We start from the raw sequence: 17,558 nt of genomic DNA on the forward strand, positions 1-17,558 counted from the left end.
CCAGAGTCAGAGCAATGAGTTACAGTGCAGCACTACATGACTACTGATCTTTACTAGTTGACAAGTTTTTCATACTAGTACCCGACTAGTTGTACCAGTATAGTCCTGGTGCGAACATTACTGCTTGTTCTAGCTGTTGTCAGCGGGATATAAACACTTAAATGCTTTCAAATATTCAAAAATATTGCATTTTGGTACAGTTTGAGATCTATTCTCTTTGTAAAATGTAATAAGCGAATGTAAAGATGTGAACAGAAATCACAACACACAACGAGATACTATGTGTAATGTAATCATTAGACCACAATAGTGGCACGTGCACATCATGCGCCACTGTGTCTAACTGGATTTCATACCGCATTTCACTGTCTTTGTATCTGTTCTCTGTACAATGACACCGATGCCGAATCTAATCTAGTTTAATCTAATTGTAAGAATAGCCCCAGTTCGGGGTAGCAGTGTGATGTTGAAGGGAAGTGCTTTGGCGGGAGAAACCTTCATGTAGATGGTGGTGAGTTTGCCACAGTCGCGGCCCTTCTCCTCCTCCACCAGAGAGAAGAGGATGGAGTGGGAGGGGATGCGGGCATAGGCCACACGCTTGCCCCCGCTCATCATCCACAAAAACACGTCAGGCAGAGTGCTCTGAGGCTGCGCATAGGCATTACACACCCACACACACACACACACACGGACGCACACAAATACACACACACACACACACACACACAGGGTGAGAAACAAAGCAACCATGCATAAAGATGATACACATAAAAAAACACACACACACACACAAACACACACACATTCACACGCACAGACAGATGCCCACACAAAGGGAAAGACAGATGGATAAACACATTTGCACATTTGGCACGTCTTGAAAATGAGCCAAAGACCACAAAGATTTCAATCACTTGCCCTCCACTCTAACAAAGGGCCCAAGGGAGACACATAGCCCGGGACTAGAGTACCTCTTTAGCCAGAAAGCGAACTCTGTTGAGGATCCTCTTGGCATCTGCCAGCCTCTCTTTGGCTGTGCGTCTGGTGGTTCTCCTCCTTGCTCTCAGGGACTGCTTAGCCAACAGGATCTACAGTGTACACACAATATGACACTAGCTATTTATGTACATATACAATGTTATCATATGAATATCAATTATTTTTCAAAAACATTTTAAAAATGTATGGTTGCTCACATTCAACTGAAGCTTTAAAAGAAGTCTGATGACAATTGATGCACAAATTGACTATGGTGTGTGCACAGTCAGTATACAATACTACATAATCAGTACAGTACCCTCCATGATTATTGGCACCTCTGCTAGTATAATTGTAGATGACATTTTTGTTACAAATATTTATTTCTTTATCTTTTCCTCAGAATAAATTAGCTTGAAGGTTGGATTTTTCCTCATTATTTTCATTGAGGGAATACAATAAATCATCTAAAGATTATATTATATAGATTTATAAAGATACCTGTTTTTAGTCAACTTTACCAAGGGTGGCAATAATTATGGCGGGCCCTGTACATGAAATAAATGCATCATTGTTGTAACTGTGTAGCTGTTACACTGTTTATGACAAGTGTGAAATCCTACTTGAGATAGGATCAGCAACTCAGGAAATATAAAAGGTTTGCCGTTGGCTCAGACAGTGTATGACAGACAGTAGCTTCTTGCACTCACAATGTTCTTCTTGACAAACTCCTGGCGACATTTGTCTAAGGTGTTAGGGCGTGACGGCCTCTTCCTCTCAGTGTTGGAAACGTACTGTCTGGTAGAGCAGAAAACAGACGGCGCCACTGTCAGACAAACGACTCATTCATTCAGACACCACAGTAGCTGTATCGTCAACAAAGACAGGTGAAAACTCACTTGCAACTTGCCACAAACTCCAGAAACACCTCCATTAGCCGTTCTTTAGCGTTGCTCCGAGGCCTTCGGAGGAGCTTCTCCACCTCATCAATGCCATATTCCTGGTGAAGACAAGACTGAGTTAACAAAATGAATGTATCGTAAAACCACCAATTACCAACCCTTTTGTTCGAAAATTCTAAAACAGCGATGTTTTTTAATACTTCAAAATAACATTTGATAAATGAACCTTACATTTTTCAGTAGCCATAGGTCTGTAGATTTGAACAAAATCTAGTTTGATTCTTACCGGGGCTTTTACTGCCTGAAATATCCAATATTGTACCATGCTCAGAGTTTAGTGCTGGGCTGGTGGGTGCCTATTTCCAACCTTTCTCATGGCACATCAACAGTTAGACCGAGAATTCTCGTCGCAAATCAAAATTCCACTGGAGCTCCAAGCGGATTTGTACACGCAGCCTTACAACACTGTTTACAGCTCCTCGAGTCACGGTAAAATGTAATTTTTGGTACTTAGCTAGTTTAGATACACTTATGGTGTGAGTGCTTGCGTTTCTTTAGGAATCCGCCGTCTTGGTTTGTATAGAAATTAATATTAAGTGACACATACACATAAGAGGTCGGAAAAACGGGACGGTTGGTAATAGGTGACGTTCCTATTTAGGTTTACTAAGCCTGATGTAAGAGAGTTGATGCCAGTGAAGTACACATTTCAGCAGTTCATGGAATAAGTGTCAAAAGGTGAGAGGATGGAACTATGTCTTAAGAGTGGTATGTGTACATATAATACATTATATTACCAGTCAGCTGGTTGTAAATGAAAGCAAAAAATGTGGGGTCCGTACCTGTGTATGTGTGTGTATGTTTTGCACTTGTGTATACGTGTGTATGTTTTGTACCTATGTGTACTGTGTACAGTATGTTTTGTACCCGTGTATGTGTGTGTATGTTGCAAGAATGTTTGTACTTGCCAGTCGGTCAGCCATCTTGGACAACCAGTTGGAGTTGTGCAAGCGAAAGCTATGGTCCTCAAAATAGTTCCACACGTATATGCAGGGCTTCTCATGGAAGAGGGGGATGCAGCTGAAGGACCTGCAGCAGAAATAAAACACACACTTCCTACTACATACTTCCTACACAACCATATCAGATATGGATCTCAGAGTCAATAGATGCTTTGTTCCAGTTTCAGTAAAACTGTTTGCTCTAATGTGTTGGGTGAATGGACTAGTATATCTACTGAGACTGTTTCTTTGTGCCTCATGACTTTCTGCATTAAATCACGCTAGTCAGTTAAGTCATGACTTTCTACTTTAAATCATGCTAGATGGTTATGGCATGACTTTCTGCCTTAAATCATGCTGGACTGTTATGTCATGCTGTGATTATTTATATGTGCTCTGTCTGTCCTCTTGATTTATGATGAATGTGCTTTGAGTAAACTATACATCACATCAGCATGACATGTTTTGCAGGTACAGAACTATCTCCTGGTATCTTAAGGCTTAACTAATGCTATTAAAAATAACCTGGCTCAGGTACCTGTCATACTCGGTACTCTGGGGCCGTCTGGGTGCGGTGACAGATCTGTCACGTTGGCTGACCTCCAAGAGATCCTCTCTCTCTAGCTCATCTTCAGAGTCCAAGAGGGCCTGTCGGTCTTCACTCAGGTCGTCTTGGTGTGCACTCTTCTTGGATTTAACGACAATGTCTGCTGCCTTACCATAGTTCCCTGTGTGGAAGTCCGTCATGCACTCAAAAACAAACACGTGTACAAACATCCCAACGTCTTTTCAGAACAAACACTCAATATTCATAATATAACATACAATCAATTAAGATCAGGTCTTTTACTTGTGTAGACACCTAGATTAAATCATACCTATAGATACTTCAAAAGTCACCAGCTTGGTTCCAATAGATGGATCAATCATGGTCACTTCAAAAAGAGATGCAAACAACAGGAACTCCTCTTTTTCTCCTGCAAAGTTCTGAACCACAAAAAAAGGATTATAGCACATGGACGTGATAAATCAGTAAAAGTGGACTTGAATTTGTACATCGAAAAACATTTATTCCACACTACAAAAAGTCCAGTAGCCTCACAGAGGATTGTGGGAGTTGTAGTCACTAACCTCTGGTAGAGGGTGGATCTCCTCCACGTCAACAGTGACTGATCCAGGCACCTCTGAGCCAGCATCATCCAAGTCCTCAGCAGGTCCGCTGCGGCCCATCTCCACTGGAATGGGCAGAGGGTTAAGCTTAATATGACTACTCACTGCTTCCCTCTTTTTGCAGGGTGTTAACATTCTGGCAAGCTGAGTTAAGTCAAAGCAAGAACTCGAGTTTCCTGTTCTTTATTATTCTGTTAGCCTATAGCTGTGAATTATGCTAAGCTAGGCTAACGGTGAATGCGTTATTGCATGCACAAAGAAGAGAAGGGTATGTATCCTCTCATCTATCTCTTGGGTAGACGTCAAATAAGCTAATTTCCCCAAAAAAGTTGGTGTGTTCCCTTAACTCAAACGCGACTAATGACATAAACAGAGACAGATGTGCCCCAACACAATCTTGGCAAGAAATTGGGTAGATAAATAAGCCTCACATAGGGGCCCTGCACATTAAATACGATTTCCATCACACACACAACAACGCTTATCAACATGCATACACACACACAAATCCACAGACACACACTTCTCTGAACTCACCATCCTGGTCTTTCTTCTTCTTTTTCTTCTCTTTGGACTTTTTGCTCTTGCGTTTGAGGGACAACTTGCCGAGGGCGCTCTTGACTGAGGCCAGTCCCTTGCTCTCCGACACAGCAGAGGAAGATGAGTACACCTCCACACCCAAAGACAGCAGCAGCCGACCCCGGTAGAAGATACCCTCGCTCAGTCCCTCGTTCAGGGCCCGGTGGATGTCCCGCAGGGTCGAGTTCTGGGGAGACCCATACAGGTTGATCCAGGAGGGGCCGAAGGTTGGGTTGAACCCTGGGTGATGATGGAGAGGTTTGACTGAGTGGTGGTGACGTTATGATTAAGACATAAAATGACTGAATTCATTACACTCCAGAGAATCTGTTGTCTACAGTGACAACACTTGACTTGACTGCAGAAAATGCTGAGATATATAGTTAAGATTCGGCCATAATAAGACTCAACATAAACAATATGTAATGAGACACTGTGTAGTGCAGTGCCTTCACAGAAACACTAGTTTCAGTTGGTGTTTTACATCAATGCTGAATTTTAAAAATCTAAATCATCAGAAATTATTCTTATCAAATGAATAACAGAACTACAGGTGTGTTAAAGTAGATAAGACAGTCAGCAGCAAAATCGAAGACTCTTTCCCTCAAGACATGAGCGATTCCTTGGCCTCTCTGTGTACCATTCCTGTTGTGGTTGGAGATCTGTTGCAGGTCCAGGAAGTGTGTGGCCACAGCAATGTCCCCAAAGTTGGCATCGTCCAAAATCTGGACCTTGAGGCGTCGGGCGAGAGGAGGGAACTGCTCGATGAAGGAGATCTGTTCATTCCACTCTGGGGCGTTGGTGTTGCCTTCCACCGAAGTCTCACCCTGATTGGCACAGACAGGAGCCAATGACAACTAGTCCATGGCACGGCATCTAGGCTGTAACAACCACTTCACTCTCGCCCAGTACATTCAACATGAGTTTGTTGTTGTTTACTGTTGTTCTGCCCAAAGTAGATTACGAAGAGCCGTGATGAGAGCTCTAATTGTTCATTGGGCAAAGTAGCTCAAAGGACAATCATCTGTCTTCATTAGCCGCTAAGTAATTGCAGTTCCAAGTGAACGCTACGAAACTGCCATCCATTTTTCACCACTTGACTCCCTGGATATGGGTTCCTAATGGCCCAGCATGGCCCTGTGGCCCAGTAAGTGCCTGCTTCCTTCCTCTACAGTATGTTCCACCTGCTCCCTATCCAGTGAACTCATAACAACCTTTCAAACCTCTCACTTTTCACGCGATCACTCGCCAGCCAAAGCCTCTCGGGGTGGACGGCATCTGCCTGCCAGGGATTACTCTGATAATGAGAAATTTTGCACTCGGTTCTGACAGATATGGCTGGTGTCTGAATCCTCTGTTTCTTTCTGCCTCTGCCTCCAAATATCTCTCTCACTATCTCTCTCTTGTGCTTTTTTGATTGCTCTCACCTCCTTGAGACTTCTCATGCATTGTCGACTAGCCTTGTTTTTCTATATATTTGCTGCCCTGCCCTTTGCTGTTTACTCTAAGATAGCTAAGATCTAAGATTTTCAATTATGTATGTTTGTGTTGTGTTTAGATCTATAACCATACAATTTAATAATACCTGCAGTGTACTGAAAGAACACACACACAGAAACACACACACGGAAACACACACACAAACACACACACACACACACACACAGACTCTGATGATATCTGACTCTTTCCAGATACATCAGATCCAGCATCCTGACAAATTTAATGTATGGCCTGAATTTGGAGACTGAGGAAGAGTGATTTCAAACCTATTCCAAGCTTAGTGTTATGCAACCTATAATCCTTTCACAGGGAGGAAAATTCTTTTGAACTTAGCCACAGGGTCCTTTGTGTTTCCGTGGCTCCATCAATGCAGTAAAAAGCACTGTGCAGATAAAACTTGAAAAGAAAATAAATTAGATTTTTTTTTTATATGACTAGGTACAGAAAGTGGTCTAGAAACCATGACCATGTAATGCGGTAATTACTTATATCTAATAGTGTTGGGAATGGTGTGCTATGGAAGAGGAAGAATTCAGATAAAAGCCCTCACTACAGAGTGGAATACTGGGTTGTGTCCCTGAGATTCTGAGATAAGGAGGGCAGGCAGACATGGCAGTGTTGTTTTCAGTCTCTCTCTGTCTACTGTATGTTTGCCTTTAGGTCACGACTCTTAAGGAGAGTTACAGAGATGGAGAGAGAAAGAGGGGGAGGGAAAACGGTTCAAACACATTGGCCACAACCCTCTAAACAAATAGACGTATATTCTGACAGTGTGCATGTGTGTGTGTGTGTGTGTGTGTGTGTGTGTAGCATGTGTGAGTGGGCACGTATGGTAAACACACTCCCACATAAAAATTGTGTGATGGTAAAAGCTCCAGGATATAGGCACCTGTTGGCCAGCAAATGTGACCTGCACATAAGGGTCTATGAAGACCTTCTTCTCTCCCATCATCTTGGAGAAGCCGCCCATGAAGCCTGCTGTCATGCTGGGCAGGCCCTCGGCTCTGTAGATCTTCAGCAGGAATTTGGCCCATGGGCGCTCCACTGGCATCCTCTTGGGCAGGAGAAGATTCCTACAGACACAGCAACAACATGGAGGATTCATAAATGTCACAATTATTGTCATAGTGACACAATAAAGATTCTACTCCCAGAGGAATGGACTGAGTGTAAAATGGCTACCATCATAGGGAGGTTGTAATTTGGGTTCAAGGGGATTTAATGTCAGGCCCATGTTAAACTAGGTGAGCTCCAAAACCACTAACATGGGTGGGGACAAGGTTAAAGTATAAAGTACTTATACACCTATCGAGTTAATCTGTTCATTCAGTGAGGAATTTTTAAGAGATTAATGCTATTAGAGCTAAGCAAACCACACACAAAAACAGCTTGCTAGCATTATGCAGAGTTTAATCAGCAACAAGGGAAACTCTAGGTGGCCATGTGTCAGCTTTTACTGTAATGATGATTAATTAACAGCGGCCATATGCCAGGAAATTACACTGTCTGTATTTGTGTCTTGGAATTTTTGTGACCATGTAAATGTATGTATGGATGTGTGTGTTATCATGGCAAGCTATTTAAATGTTTAATCAGTAGCGTATGCCACAATTTTAGATATATACAATTGACTTTTAACTAGTTACAATTACATGTCAACATATCCAATTTTGACACATTTTGACTAGTAGAAGCAATTCTAATAAGTAAATTCCACCGCACGCCGCGCTTCACGAGAAAGGACTGAGCACTAGAGATACCTCCCTCTCTTCACATAGTAGCAATTCTAATAGGAGATAATCTACAATTCATTTCTCACTGGTCACTATATTAATTCTTGATATCAGTAATTTAATTTTCACTATTGGAAATATACATTGTGGGTATCTGTGCATTCATTACAACTAGTCCACTTTTAATTGTCATCTACGTAACTAGTCAACTATGTAATTTCTGCATGTGGAAATATGTATTAAAACATATTAGAAATATTTTACAGTTACCTTTAATGAACATTTGAATTTCAATCTAATGTAATTTCCACTAGTCGTAATCAAATCACCACTAGTCAGCCCTACTGATTAAATGTTAAAACAGCTTACCACATGCATGAGTACATTCCTCACAGTGCCTCACACACTCACTCACTTTTCAATGTCATCATTCTGGCTGCTGGCGGGAGGAAGACTGGCCAGGCTCATGGGGTCACCCTTCATCAGTACACTCACAGTGCACTTCACGTAACCTTTGACCCCAGTGCGCGTGTCTTTGGGGTCAGTCAGAGGGGCCCACTTCTGGTAAAATCGGTGATCTGCAAGACACATATGTAAGACCAAAAGCTGGTACCTATCTCTCTGTGTGTCACAATTTCATGGAGACCCCTACCGACCACACTGTATTATTTATTAGGAGATAACAATAATGAAATTATTACACAATACAATATGTATACAATAACTGTATAACAGTATAACTGACTGTATGTTGATACCCAGCTATGCTCTCTTGAAAACTGTAACTGTTAAACTGTATACAATACAATGCAAAAATGTAATCTTTGTGTAACCTCTTCACCTGGCTGACTGTAGACAGTGCTGATGTCAATCTTGAAGGTACCGATGCGGGTCATCAGAAATGCCAGTGTCCTTTTGTGAACAACCTTCAACAATGAAAACAAAGAGCAATCAATCATACAGAAATATCCTAAAACATTGTGTGAGTCATAGAGGAACGTTATAGACGGTTTAGATTAAAAATGTATGTCTATGTCTGGTTTGTCTACGTCTGTGTCTTATGTTTTATGTCTACTCACTGATATCTCAATGACTTTATCAAACAACACCGCTTGAGTCTCTTGAAATTCAAACATGAAGTTCTGCAGATGAAAAGGAAGGAGAGGCGTCATCAAACATGAGAAGATTGTGTGGAATTTGAGCTAGGTAGAACCAATTGTTTTCATTTTATTTTGTACCGGCAGCGCTCGGTGACCTTGTGAAACAGAGATCTATGTGAAAAATCGCCGGGTTTCTCCTTTAAAGCTCTGGACTTTGGAGACGAGACTTACCTCATTGTAGAAGGGGAAGTTGGTGGATTTCTGCGTGGCCGTGTGTTTCTTCTCATCACCTACTGTCACGTAGACGGCAGGATTGATGTTCACCCCAACCAGGTTCTGAGCCTCAATCACGTTCACATTTACCTGAGTGAGGAAAGGCCAGACATCAGTCATGTCAGTCTCATTCCCTCCTCATTACGTAGTCTACTGTCTGTGGCCAGAAGTGGCGCTTGGCTAATATATATGTCAATGGCTACTTATGAATTATATTGCTATTTTATACATACCAGTACAATAATACCATTTTGTTTAATCTGTCCCAAGGTAAGTAATTGAGTTCTAATGTTCTCAAGGGGGTTTCAGTAATGATTTCATGGTGACTTGTTTTGAGATTTATTCTTTATTTGTTAAGAGGCAGCTCCGGTGCTGGGGGGAGAGGTGCCTTAGTGTGAGTGACCACCACATAAGCTTCTATTTTTTTATATTTCTTCTTTCATGACAGCCTGTCACTCGCCAGGAAGACTCCTCATCTCACCTGAAAGGTCTGTAGTTTGGGCGTGGCTGCAAGCTCATGTTTTGACAAAGGCCGGCAGCGACTGTGACAAGAAACACAAACACACACATACGCACACAGTCCAGTAAGACATTAACTAACATTGACATTATATCATAAAGATAATGCTGCTCAGCTATTAAAGGTGCAGGACCACAGGGTCATCTTCCACTGTGGAATGGTTGTGAATTGTTTTGAATACATTGTATACTGCTCATACAACAACCAGAATTACAGTAGACAAAATATTGCCAATGGCCCCATGTTTGTCAGTAGTTATTAATTCCTGATGATTCAACAATCATCAAACTACTTATGCATCATGGCTTCAGTGAAATATGGCTAAGCTTAACTCGAATCTCTTAATAATCCTCCGAGTTTTTGTTAAAGAATGAAAATTGTGTAACTGAGAGGTACTTTAAGTAGTATAAAACAGTGGGGAGGCTTCTCCCTGAAGGAGGGGTATGGTGCCAGTGTGACTCACCTGAGGATGGGAGTGAATGTGATGTTGGCAGACTCCATGTCAGCCATGTCATAATCATCATCATAGTCGTCATCGTCATCATCGTCATCTTCCTCACCTGTTTTGATCAAACTCCGTCCAAGGATTCGGGCCTCCTGGTCCAGTTTTTGTGGTTGTCGCGGTGGCTGCTTTGAGCTGATTAAAGAGATTAAATCTGGTCAAAAACCTTTGTGTCATGCTTTCTCCAAAAATTCTATTATGAAAAATATATTATTCGCTGTCTAAATGTTTTTTTAGATAGTCCATATGGCTATGCAAAGTATCATTGTATCCTGAAATGTGACCTATCCATTTATTTCTCCCTATCATCATCATCATCGTCGACGACGGCGATGACAACAACAACAACGTCATTCACTATAACAAAACATAACTGTAATGTGAACTGGTATGAATACAGTGCTGGGTAAAAAAAAATAGTATAGTAGCCTACTCCAGTGTTTTTCAACCACTGTGCCGGGCACACTAGTGTGCCGTGAGAGATCATCAGGTGTGCCGCAGAAAATTACCCAAATGTCACTTACTGGTCCAGAAAAGCAACTGTTGCATCAAACCCATATCCAGTATTCACAGAATCATCACATATCCAGTTCATAACAACAATTAAATTAGATAAAGTCACCTACAAATTAAACAGAGGGCGCTTGTTTTATTGAGCTTGCATAGAAGCCATAATAAGGCCATATCTGTGTATTATTTGAAATGTTAGGCTATGGTATGTATATTTTTTCTTCACACAGGATGTTAGTGTGCCGTGGGACATTTTAAGTGTCAAAAGTGTGCCGTGGCACAAAAAAGGTTGAAAAACACTGGCCTACTCAAATAGTAGCCTGGTCAGCATGCAGACCATCTTAAATTTGCCAAAGGTTCATATGGGTATTCCCAGGCTAACTCAATAGTAACCAAGGCCACATAAACCATTAAGGTTACAAGAATTAAAAGACAATGACTTGGACAATAAGAGACATGCCTGTGTCGCAGCTAAATGGACAGACAGGTGAAACAGAGTTCATTCCCTCTGGCTGAACCATTTTCATAACATAACATGGCATAACATTCCCATTTCAGTTAGGTGTAGTTGTTTAACATAGAAATATGTCTCACCTGGGATCATCAAAGCCTGTGTTTCTGATGACCAATGCAGCACTGATAGGATGAACATAAAAAAAACTTGTGAAGATCAAGATCTTCAAATGAAAGGCAAACAGTTAATGCAAATAGCTTTAACTAGCAGAGGAAGGGAAATGGTTAAATAGCTTATTCTTCATGACAAAAAAGGAAACAAACAAATAATTTGCATACACATGAAATACTATTGTGTCAATGTTAACATTCAAAGGCTCCTCTAGGTTTGAAAATGAAGCAGGCCTACGGTATTAGGTTAATGACTGGATATATCAGTAACCACCTCACTTCACAACTTCGGAAAGTCCACACCTAAATTAAGTCTATCAACACAATGAAGGCAAACACAGGGAAACTGTGATTTTGAACAAAGCAAATCCGGGCCCATTGAAACAGCAGATCATTGCAGTCACAGAATATTTCTGTTGAATTTCTACCATCTTAGCGTTGTTCAGAGGGAACACTCATTTAGTCATTTTGTAAGTAGTCTTAAGTAGCCTAAGTAGTACTTTAGGGGCAGCCGTGGCCCACTGGTTAGCACTCTGGACTTGTAACCGGAGGGTTGCCGGTTCGAGCCCCGACCAGTGGGCCGCGGCTGAAGTGCCCTTGAGCAAGGCACCTAACCCCTCACTGCTCCCCGAGCGCCGCCGTTGAAGCAGGCAGCTCACTGCGCCGGGATTAGTGTGTACTTCACCTCACTGTGTGTTCACTGTGTGCTGTTTGTGTTTCACTAATTCACCGATTGGGTTAAATGCAGAGACCAAATTTCCCTCACGGGATCAAAGAAGTATATATACTTATACTTTAGTATCATAGAGTCCTCGTTTTCATCTAGCAAAATAGCTTTGCACAGGTATTTCACTGTGATTTAAATACAACTAAAATTGACACTTATATTTACATACCTCAGCAGGCTAAGTTTCCTACTTCAAAAAAAAATTCTTTTAAAAACAATTTCAGCACTAATGCTGATCCTAAACCAGTGCTGATTCAGTGTACACTGACAGTGTAACAATCATGCAACAAGCCAGTTTTTTGGATGACTGCTAGACCTTTTGATTAAACCGATCAAGTCAAATCGAGTCCCCAAAGACCTTTGAATCAAACACTTCACACAGCAAAACTTTAGTTGCTGGCTTAGTTGGTTTAGCAGCTGGTATGTTACTGCCTTAGCTGTTGGTGTGCTTAGGGTGACCATTTCCATAACACCAAAAAGCAGGACATTATGCGGCATATCAATAAATTACTATGGTGTACATAGGACTCTGGTATACTCTCATTTACAATACAATTTTGTGTGGTTTAACTATTACGGACCATCTCTAGGCTTTTACCCTGAAATCGCACTGTTCTTATTCTCTAGAAGCCACTATTCTCACCCAATTTGGCCCGCAATCAAATGCTTGACCTCTTTGGAAAGCTGAGACACAGTAGTTTCAGACCATCAGATTAACTGTGTGATGTACTGACACTGGGCTACAGAGGATAGAATATAGTTTTTTCTTCCTGCCAGATTGCAAGCATCTCTTAACTGACCACAATTCATCCCTCTAGGTCACTTAAATGGACTAGCCCTAGCACCAGGTCCTGTGAAGCTTTGTGCAAAAGTAGATCAATATAGAATGAAAAATGACTACTTTAGACTATTATTTACCAAGGTATGCGCATGTGTTTTGTAAAATGCCCTATGGAAACTCCCCATAGGACTTTTGGTTACCCAAAATGCATACTGACAATAAAAGCCTTACTGTGTAACAACCTCTCTAGAAGCATAATCTTGGTCTCAAATGAAAGGTAACACTGAGGTTTCTTGGAGACTATTTGGATTGTATGTCAGGTGTTCTGATATAGAATGACTACACAAAATATGGAATAATTACACAAACATCTCCATTTTTGCATTTACTTTGTCACAACTGCTGCACACATCTGCACAATTAATATTGAATAAAACAACATTAAGATTAAATTTCTATGGATTCTTGTGAATATTTCAGTACCCAATATGTTGCATCTACTTATTGTGCTGCAGCTACACTGCAGCCAGAGGTCAGGGTAGCACCAAAAGTGGAGGAGGGGGAGGAGGGCAGCAGGGATTAAATTTAATTAAGATATATTATGATCAATCTGACAACGTAAAGCACTATACACACTGTACATAAAAATGGTCATTTTTGGAGCTTTCACATGGTGTATAATATTACTATGCTACGTAAGGAATAACGGTCGCCAATGTGTCCTGTTATACAGAATTAATTGACGAGGGCGAGGGGCAAAGAACTCCCCGATGTGCAGCGGAGTCCATTAATTCAGTATAACTGGACAAACCTTGAAGGCCGTTATCGCGCTTATCACTCGGTTGCCACTGTAAAGCCATGCCTTTATAGCACGCAAAGGAAACATGCGGTTCCGTTTAAAGTTTAAAGATTATGTTTGTGTAGCTAAATAGGAAAAAATATTAATGAAAAGTCAAAAAGTGTTTGTTCACAGTATTTGTATTTATTCAATACATTGTGGTGTGTGTGTGTATATAAAGTAGGCTATATACTCTTTTGATCCAAATTCAGTCTCTGCATTTATCCCAATCCTCAATTAGTGAAACACACTCAGCACACAGTGAACACACAGAGAGGTGAAGCACACACTAATCCCGACGCAGTGAGCTAGCTGCTACAGGGGCACTCGGGGAGCAGTGAGGGGTTAGGTGCCTTGCTCAAGGGCACTTCAGCCGTTCCTACTGGTCGGGGTTCGAACCGGCAACTCTCTGGTTACAAGTCCGAAGCGCTAACCAGTAGGCTAAACTTTCTGTCAATGAAGCCGGAATATATATACCGTAGCAGCACATAGAGCCTTGTTTATGTTTTTAACCAAATGATATCTGCTCAGATATTTATCTGACACCACTCTTAGTCAATCATTTGTTAGTGTCACAAGGTTGGTTCGTTCGCCGCTCACGGGCCTCGCACCTTGACACACACACCGCCATCGGAGACGAACGCTCTAACCGCTGAGCTAAAAGCCCAGGCTTCCAACTCGGTGTTTAAAAGCGTTCGTAAGGTTAGGGCTGTGAGGATTTACACGGCAACTAGCACGCTAGCTCAGTCTGCCTCCGTTACATTAGACTATGTTACTGCATTGGACGTTGTGCTGCGTCCCGGCAAAGATTCTAGAACTCCACTCTTCAAGCCTGTCTCAAAAAGCAGGACAAAACCATAGACTGTAAACGCGTCCTGCTTGATGTTGCGCAGGACGCAGGACAGGGCATTGAAAATCAGGACTGTCCTTCCTAAAGCAAGACGTCTGGCCGCTGGTTTAGCTGCTGATTTAGCTGCTGGTTTAGCAACTGGTTTAGCAGCTGGTTTAGCTGCTGGTTTAACTGTTTGTTGCTGGTTTAACTGCTGATTTGTTGATGCTGTAGCTATGTAGGTATGACTCACTCATCTGCGTCCTCCACAGACAGGAAGTCTGCACTCTCCCATCCTCCGGCTGCCCCCTGCACAGGGTGATACCTGACATCCAGCTCCACGTACACCTGAACACAGCCAGCAGGACAGCTAATCAGAGTAGCATACTTTAGCATCCACGGTGGGAAGTAGGACTCAATTCCTTAAAATCTTTAAACTATTTATTTCAAGATTTTCTTTCATCTACCTTGATGTAAGAGTAGGCCTACTGTTAACGTGTGACCACTCTGGAAAATTATAATAAGTGAATGTTTATGTCATGACTAAAGCAGCATGTAGGCTATATCACAGACCAGGAATGTTGCAGAAAGCTGCTTTTATGGTTACCATGGAGGGATATCAGTGTTAATTAACACAAAGGTATGTAGAACCCTAAATATCACTTCTAACACACCATCCCCTACAGGCTGTTTTCACACTGAGATGCAATTAAGCCAACTGATTAAGGATAATAGCCTATCTCTGACAAAGCTTTCAGCTTCTTGCTAATGAAATTCTCTCTCTCCTTCATTCTCCTCCTCTCTCATGTAGATTCAAATGTAAAAATCTGGTATGATATAAGACATTGGGCCTCATTCACCAACCGTTCTTACGAAGAAATTTGTTCTTAAAACCCACTTACGCAGTTTTTACGAAGATGGTATTCACCAATGTTTTGTTTTTAAGAACAGAATCTACGAACACTCAAGAGCACTCTTAGGCACATTTGAGAACTGACTTGTTTGTGCAAAATAAATGTTTTTATAGCCTACTAGCTACTAGTACTGTTCAATTCCTGCAGCAGGGCTTTCGCTTCAAAGCGTGTCATATATGGTAATCAAATTGTCTTGCTTATGTAGTGTATAATATACGCTACAAATGAAAGTTGGTGCCTCAACCTCAATTTGTGTGCACACAGCCCTGCAGTATTATGCCCTTTTATGGGGATTGACAGGGTGTTTACCTATGCTAATGAAGAACAATTGGCACGCCCTGTCAACTTAAGAAGGAATGGGATTCAGCATGATAAGAACGAAACTGCGAACAATTTTGAGGTTTAAGAACACCCTCGTGAATCTGCTTTTAGAGTTTTCGTAGGACCTTCTTACAGGACAGTTCAGAAAATTCTTAGGAAGATATTGGTGAATGAGGCCCATTGATTGTAAAGAATATGTAGGCCTAAATATTACTTCATGACCAAGGTTACACATTTTCCTTTCAATATATCAAAATATTTAAAAGACATTTAATGGCAGGTTGCACTAAAGTGTAATGCTGCAATAAACGGCCTCTTCATCCCTGTCCAAAATCAGTCACTGCCACTAGACTCCCCTTATGTGACTGCACTGCGATGGCCGTGTTGCCCAGCAATATTGGCCAGACTCTCGGGGGCCTGCGGAGCAGGAGTATGGGGGTGCGGTGGGTGGCAAGTGACCCTTACATCGGTCAGGCTGTAGTGAGCATCTGTGAGGCGCTCCCTCAGCACCAACCTCCCCGCTGTCACCACATGCTGCAGACTGATCACCAGTTTCCCCAGCAACCTGAAAGACGTGTCAATCACACCGGGCACATTTGTCAGAGTCATTCAATACACAAACATGCGACACACATACACACCACACATAAACACAGACAAAGACACATATCTACACACACAATCTCTCTCTCTCTCTCTCTCCTTCTCTCCCTTTCACACTCACACTCACACACACACACACACACACACACACACACACACACACACACAAAGCAACAACACAAACTGCAGTAAGGCAGGGAGAAAAATCTGTTGTGTGTGAGACATAGCAGAAATGTCAGGGAAAAAAACACACTGGAATTTCAATGTATATTTTCACAGAAAATGCAGAAAATGCTGTTATAAATGTCCTCAATAAAGATGAGGTTTTGGACCAGATTAAGTCCTGATGCATAATAGTCGAGGTTAATTGAATAAAGTCTTTTGGCAGCTAAGTGTCATCCCTCCTCTTCATGGACTGCTTGATTGAAGCAGCTTTAAATTGCATTTTAAAGCAATTTGCCCTGGCAGTTTTAATCCTAAAGAAGCTTGCCTTGAATGTCAGGGAAATGTCAGACTGACACATAGTGATTTCTCTAAAGCAGACTGAGAGCAGATTTAGGCTGGGTGACTGACCGGTGGCTGAACATCTTGCTGCAGTTGTAGACGGTGATGGACAGGACCTCGTCTCTGATGATCTTCCCATAATGAGGCCATCGGAAGTGCTACAAACACACACACACACACTTTATTTATTGGATGTGATTTTAAACACATACATATAAATAGCATTAACTGCTTGCTAAGTGGTCTTTTCTTTACCCTTTAAGGAATATGAACAAAATTGCTTTCTCATTCCATCCAACATAAAAACAACAATAAAAGAGGTATTGTTAATTTTCTCCTGTCAGTTAATATTGGCTGAAATTAAATGCATGAACAGATAACATAACAAAGGGGAAAACATGAAGAAAAGACAATATAATCTGCTCGTGACTGATGTGCAAAGTGAATAGACAGAAAGGAAATAAAATCAAGCAAAAAAAAACACAAGAATAATCATTAAACGTAAATCCAAAAGTGTCTCCAAATAACACCCAGTCACATTTAAGTCCACAGAAAAGCTAAGAGAAAAGCACATCAATCAATTGTGGCCTCCCCTTTAAAAGGCTAACTGTAGAGACCTAGGTACATTTCATCCCTGTCAACAAGC

General features: G+C 41.5%; 1 protein-coding gene and 1 long non-coding RNA gene across 2 annotated transcripts in view; one reads left to right on the top strand and one right to left on the bottom strand.

Annotated features, from left to right (window-relative positions):
- Positions 1 to 17,558, bottom strand: part of fer1l4 (fer-1 like family member 4) — a 43,570-nt gene that overhangs the window by 24,672 nt on the left and 1,340 nt on the right. Inside the window, exons 3-23 of the mRNA XM_042089115.1 lie at positions 16,982 to 17,070; positions 16,271 to 16,370; positions 14,824 to 14,918; positions 11,366 to 11,407; positions 10,223 to 10,396; positions 9,721 to 9,781; positions 9,198 to 9,329; positions 8,946 to 9,008; positions 8,708 to 8,792; positions 8,282 to 8,444; positions 7,023 to 7,206; positions 5,271 to 5,457; positions 4,589 to 4,870; positions 4,013 to 4,116; positions 3,760 to 3,868; positions 3,420 to 3,609; positions 2,849 to 2,969; positions 1,878 to 1,978; positions 1,689 to 1,776; positions 972 to 1,088; positions 496 to 648 (exon numbers count right to left, since the gene is read on the bottom strand). Of these exons, the coding sequence (XP_041945049.1) occupies positions 496 to 648; positions 972 to 1,088; positions 1,689 to 1,776; positions 1,878 to 1,978; positions 2,849 to 2,969; positions 3,420 to 3,609; positions 3,760 to 3,868; positions 4,013 to 4,116; positions 4,589 to 4,870; positions 5,271 to 5,457; positions 7,023 to 7,206; positions 8,282 to 8,444; positions 8,708 to 8,792; positions 8,946 to 9,008; positions 9,198 to 9,329; positions 9,721 to 9,781; positions 10,223 to 10,396; positions 11,366 to 11,407; positions 14,824 to 14,918; positions 16,271 to 16,370; positions 16,982 to 17,070 (2,640 nt within the window). The remainder of the gene's footprint in view (positions 1 to 495; positions 649 to 971; positions 1,089 to 1,688; positions 1,777 to 1,877; positions 1,979 to 2,848; positions 2,970 to 3,419; positions 3,610 to 3,759; positions 3,869 to 4,012; positions 4,117 to 4,588; positions 4,871 to 5,270; positions 5,458 to 7,022; positions 7,207 to 8,281; positions 8,445 to 8,707; positions 8,793 to 8,945; positions 9,009 to 9,197; positions 9,330 to 9,720; positions 9,782 to 10,222; positions 10,397 to 11,365; positions 11,408 to 14,823; positions 14,919 to 16,270; positions 16,371 to 16,981; positions 17,071 to 17,558) is intronic.
- On the top strand, positions 14,686 to 17,148 carry LOC121706972. Its single transcript, XR_006031203.1, has 3 exons — positions 14,686 to 14,978; positions 15,120 to 15,210; positions 16,951 to 17,148. It is a non-coding gene; the product is annotated as an uncharacterized LOC121706972 (long non-coding RNA).

The sequence above is a fragment of the Alosa sapidissima genome, chromosome 4 (assembly GCF_018492685.1).
Source record: "Alosa sapidissima isolate fAloSap1 chromosome 4, fAloSap1.pri, whole genome shotgun sequence".
NCBI classification, from domain to species: domain Eukaryota; kingdom Metazoa; phylum Chordata; class Actinopteri; order Clupeiformes; family Clupeidae; genus Alosa; species Alosa sapidissima.